This window comes from Rhagoletis pomonella, unplaced genomic scaffold (assembly GCF_013731165.1).
Source record: "Rhagoletis pomonella isolate Grant_MI unplaced genomic scaffold, Rhpom_1.0 Rhpom_scaffold_00006, whole genome shotgun sequence".
NCBI lineage: Eukaryota > Metazoa > Arthropoda > Insecta > Diptera > Tephritidae > Rhagoletis > Rhagoletis pomonella.
The window spans coordinates 44,410,846-44,415,223 of record NW_023458560.1 but is presented as its reverse complement, the minus strand read 5'-3'; the positions used below and the strand labels follow the sequence as shown (position 1 = coordinate 44,415,223).

Genomic DNA, 4,378 nt, shown 5'->3' with positions numbered 1-4,378 from the left:
TTTTTTTCCTTACTGAAACTGCACGGATAAATGGATATGAGGATATGCCCACCCGAAAAGTTAATGACCATAGATGATATGATTTAAGGTTGTCTATTAGTTATTACTTATTTATACCGGTTGCTTTTCAATATTTTGTAACGAAGAGTCAATATCAATTAACTAATTAATTTTTACATATCGTAGCTGGCTGAAAGAGTGTCACAATAAAAAATATATATATCTTTTGAGTTATTTATGTATGCAGAAATGAACGCAACCTCTTCTTCTATGTTGCGTAAAAAATCATAACTGTATCAAAGGGGGAAATATAGCCAAGTTAGAAAAGGTATTAAACTAATAAAAAAAAAGTACTAAATTATTTCAGCTAAGCCGAGTTGGTTTGTGTCTTCTTATGGGTTAATTAATAACATGCACTTCCGCCAAGAAAATTCCAGAGAAAAAGATGCCGCCTACAGGGCCACGCTGCGATTGGGCGCAACGCGAACCATACAGGTAACTAAAGAGGGAAGCGAGACGTATTTGCCGCATTAAGAAGAGAGAGGCCGTTCGACTTTAAAATATTAGGTACCAAATTAAGGACCTTGGGCCTGTAGCTGTGCAGTCAGGTTTTATTTATTTGAAAAGGAATGCCAGTTGCCAAAAAATTAAATAAACTTCAAATTATTTAATAAGTTAAATGAATTATTGAAAGATGGGTTTCAATTGAAATGGGTTTGAAAAGTTTATATGAAGAGGGTTGCCACCTCTTTGGAAAGTCGAATTCAACTTCGTTCATTAGCTAATTGAAATGTGTATCACAATACCAGACGAAAGAGATTTAAGAAGGTTTAAGTTAAAAAATCTAAAGTTAGAAAATTTAGAATTTCTTTGAGTTATCTGAAGAGAGTTTTCACCTATTTGGAAAGTCACATTCAAATTATTTAATAAACTAAATGAATCACTAAAAGATGGGCTCAATGGAAATGGGTTTGAAAAGGCTTCATTTCTTAACTACATGTATGTAGGTAGGGATGAAACGATGCGAAGAATACAAGTACATACTCGATACTTTTCGTCCGATACCAAGTAATTTTGGCATCGATACCTTTGGACCAGGTACTGAATAGGTATCGAGAAAAAAATGCTCGTATCGAAACCCGATACTAAGGCAAATTTTTCTTCGGAAATTTTTCTCCTTTGTTATTCCTAATATGAATCACCGTGGGCTTTATGGCTGCTTAAGGGCCAATTTCATAATGAAACACTTAAAGTTCCTTTTTACAAAAGTTTCCTTTTAGTTTAGTTTAGTGTAATTTAAATATACTTTAAACAAGAATTGTTTTCATAATACAATGGCAATTGAATACTAACAAAAGGTTCATTTAAATGAAAATAACAAAGTTGGCATTGCTGATCTCGGCAAAATTGCATCAGCTGATTGTCATAAATATGCAATTATGCTACGAAAATGACATACTATTATTCTTATGTCATTTAAATTTCCATTTTGGGTATTTAACTATGGGCACCTTTAACTTTAAAGTTTCTTTATGATATCGATCAGCCAAATAAAGCATCCTTTAAATTTTTAAGTATTCTTTAATCTTATTATGAAATCGGCCCTAAGTCAAAGAACATAAGGGCAGTTCACTCTTTGAGGCGAAAAAGCGAAAGTCAAATAAAACCGGGCATGAATAGATCGTTTTGTACTTGGTCATTTTCGAACTAGTTCGGTTTGAGTCACTGCAGGGTATAGCTAGTATTACTATTACTAATAATAGAGGAATACTGACTGTGTAATAAAGTAAAATTTTGGTGCCGCCAATTAAATGTTTTATTTAACAATCCAGTGATCAAGGCAGCGTTTGAAAGTAATTGGTATATCAATAAACTGACAAATCGCCCTCCTTTGAGTAGGATTGTCCTTATCAAAACGTGATTTGTCCTCCTCAAAAATATTGTCCTTCTCTGTCCTTCTTTTGAGCAAAAATATCCTCCTTCTCCTCTTTTTCAAGTTTTATAGCAGTGATGAAATTAAAAAAAAAAATTTCGTTCAGAATATTATTATTTCCTAATCGTACACAATCTTTTTATTTAAAAGGAGTTTACATTGTTCAACTTTCAGTTAAATGATGCAAACTTTTGGTTCAACTAACCAACCACCGGTGAAAGTTGAACAGTGTACACGCCTTTTAGCTTTAATCAATAATATTTAATACGGCTTCCCACGGCACCGCAATTACGTAGTTCGCTCTCTCATTCGTAATTCGCACTTCAATTGCCCTTAAAAATGCGAATTACCTCATTTATTGGTAATTCGCAATCCAATTACCATGCAAAGTACGAACAAATCGCTGCCGTCTCTAATTTTTTATCGGAAATTTATCGAAACCAGTTTTTCTGAGTACGAAAAGTAAAGTTCATACATGTGCAGATATAGAGATTTGTCAAATCGAATCAAGAATGTGCCCGTGGGAAAGGGGTTGGTAAAAACTTGGCATTGGGTATTTATCACTTGCCATATCATTTAAATTCGAAAACAATAAAAACGTGGTATTGTAAAAAGTTTTGTTTGTAAATTAAATTCTACTTACGACATTAACAATTTCTTTCGTACCTTATTCAACATAACCATTCTTCGCTCAAAGCCGCCAGCTATAAAGCTGAAGAGGCAAATCGCCAAGAATAACACCGAATGCTGTAAAACGAACGCTACAAATACACAAAACGATGGCTGTACATGCACTGAACGCAACAACAAATAAACACCCGTACAATAGATAACAATAATCAGTGTTTTCGTAACTGTCAACACCAATGCGTAACGGTAAATACGCGAATATTTCACACGCACACCAATATTTGCATAATTCTCATCCAACTCATTAAAAACGTCAATTATGCGTCGCATCTTGGAGCGTTGAGTTAACGCTGTCGTATAGATAACAATGCCGGTAATAATGCCATTACAAATTTGTAACGTATCACCCACAATGGAGATATTCGTGCGAAAGAAGTAACCAACCACGGATTCGGCATTCAGCAGTGCGTTAAAAAAGCAGACACCATAGAGTATGACATAGGCGGCTGTGTTGCAATAACCAAAACAGGAGGCACGTATCTCACTGGTGCCATCGCTGCGCTTCACAATGCGAAACGGTGTCAAGCCATAGATGTAGGTGAGCAGGAAGAGCGGCTGAAGTGTGGCGAAAACTTCGCGAGAAATGAAATACTGACGCAGACGAGCGAAGCGGGCGCACATCGATGAGAGTTGGAGATGGGAATGGTTGGGGATTTTTTTTTTTTTTGCTTTTAGTTTTCGTTTTAAGTGTCGACTTTGCGAATCCTTTTTGACCGTAACACTTTCTAAAAATGATGCCTCCTGTTTGACGTGGCACGCACGACTGTTTATCCCTGTCAATTTTCTGCCTGTTGCATGCCGGCTAGACGTGTCAATAAATAGGAGTATGTTTGCTTTTGTTTGCAGAATAATTCATTACCGGCCACCGGAAAGTGACATGTTTGCGCTGCGGCCAGAGATGGCGTATTAAAAGTTTATGTGGAGGGAATTGTGACTAGGATTTGCATATGGAAATTGCGAGATTAGATTGGCATCTTAGCGCCTAGTATCTATCAGCCAATTCAAGGGGGACATTTTACTCTTGACAGCGAATCATAGGACTCGCTACTTTACACCACTACTATTACGAATTACCATATGATTTCAAGTGCATTCTATCATGATTATTTTGAGCTAGCTTTGTATTCAACGAAAATCGATACAAAAATCATGCTAGATTAGGTTTGTTTAGTAAGCAGTTAATAAAAGTCATATACCTACATACATCCACTCGAAGTAATATTTGCCCCGATATATGAATATGTATGGGAAATTCTTTTTCAAACCAGCCACACCCCTGTCAGTTCCTCTTGTGGAAATGTTTTGAGCACATGAAAAAATTGGTCATGGTATAATTTTTGATGTCGGATGGTGTTTTCTGAAAAAAAATCTTATCACAAAATAACTGTTCAAAGAGAGGGTAAAAAATGGCGAAAAATAATAAAAATAAATGAGAAATAAAAATTTTCAAATAAATTTGACCAAGTCTCAATTTTGGATTCGCTGAATAAGACTCGGATGTCAGTTTTTGAATTCAAGATGGCAGGTCCAAGATGGTGGACAGCTTTTCTTTTATTTTTGCATTTTTATGAGAAACTGTTTTTCATCGCAGAAATACACTCGGAGGTTTGCCATTGCCTGCCGAGCGGCGACCGCTGTTAGGAAAAAACCTTTTTTCTATATTTTTTTTGCGATGTTGCTTTGACCAAGACTTGAACCCAGGCGCTCCGGAGTGGTAGTGCGCACTGCTACGCCACAGCGGCCCGCCAAACTAAG

At 36.2% G+C, this 4,378-nt stretch overlaps 1 protein-coding gene across 1 annotated transcript; it reads right to left on the bottom strand.

Annotated features, from left to right (window-relative positions):
• Nucleotides 1-2,572: 2,572 nt before the first annotated feature.
• Nucleotides 2,573-3,244, bottom strand: LOC118741924 (putative gustatory receptor 28b). The gene has a single exon (XM_036473897.1). The coding sequence runs from the start codon at nt 3,242-3,244 to the stop codon at nt 2,573-2,575; it is 672 nt and encodes a 223-aa protein (XP_036329790.1).
• Between the last annotated feature and the right edge of the window lie 1,134 nt (nt 3,245-4,378).

Coding starts and splice junctions, on each gene's coding strand:
- LOC118741924 (XM_036473897.1), bottom strand. CDS start 3,244: ATGTGCGCCCGCTTCGCTCGTCTGCGTCAGTATTTCATTTCTCGCGAA.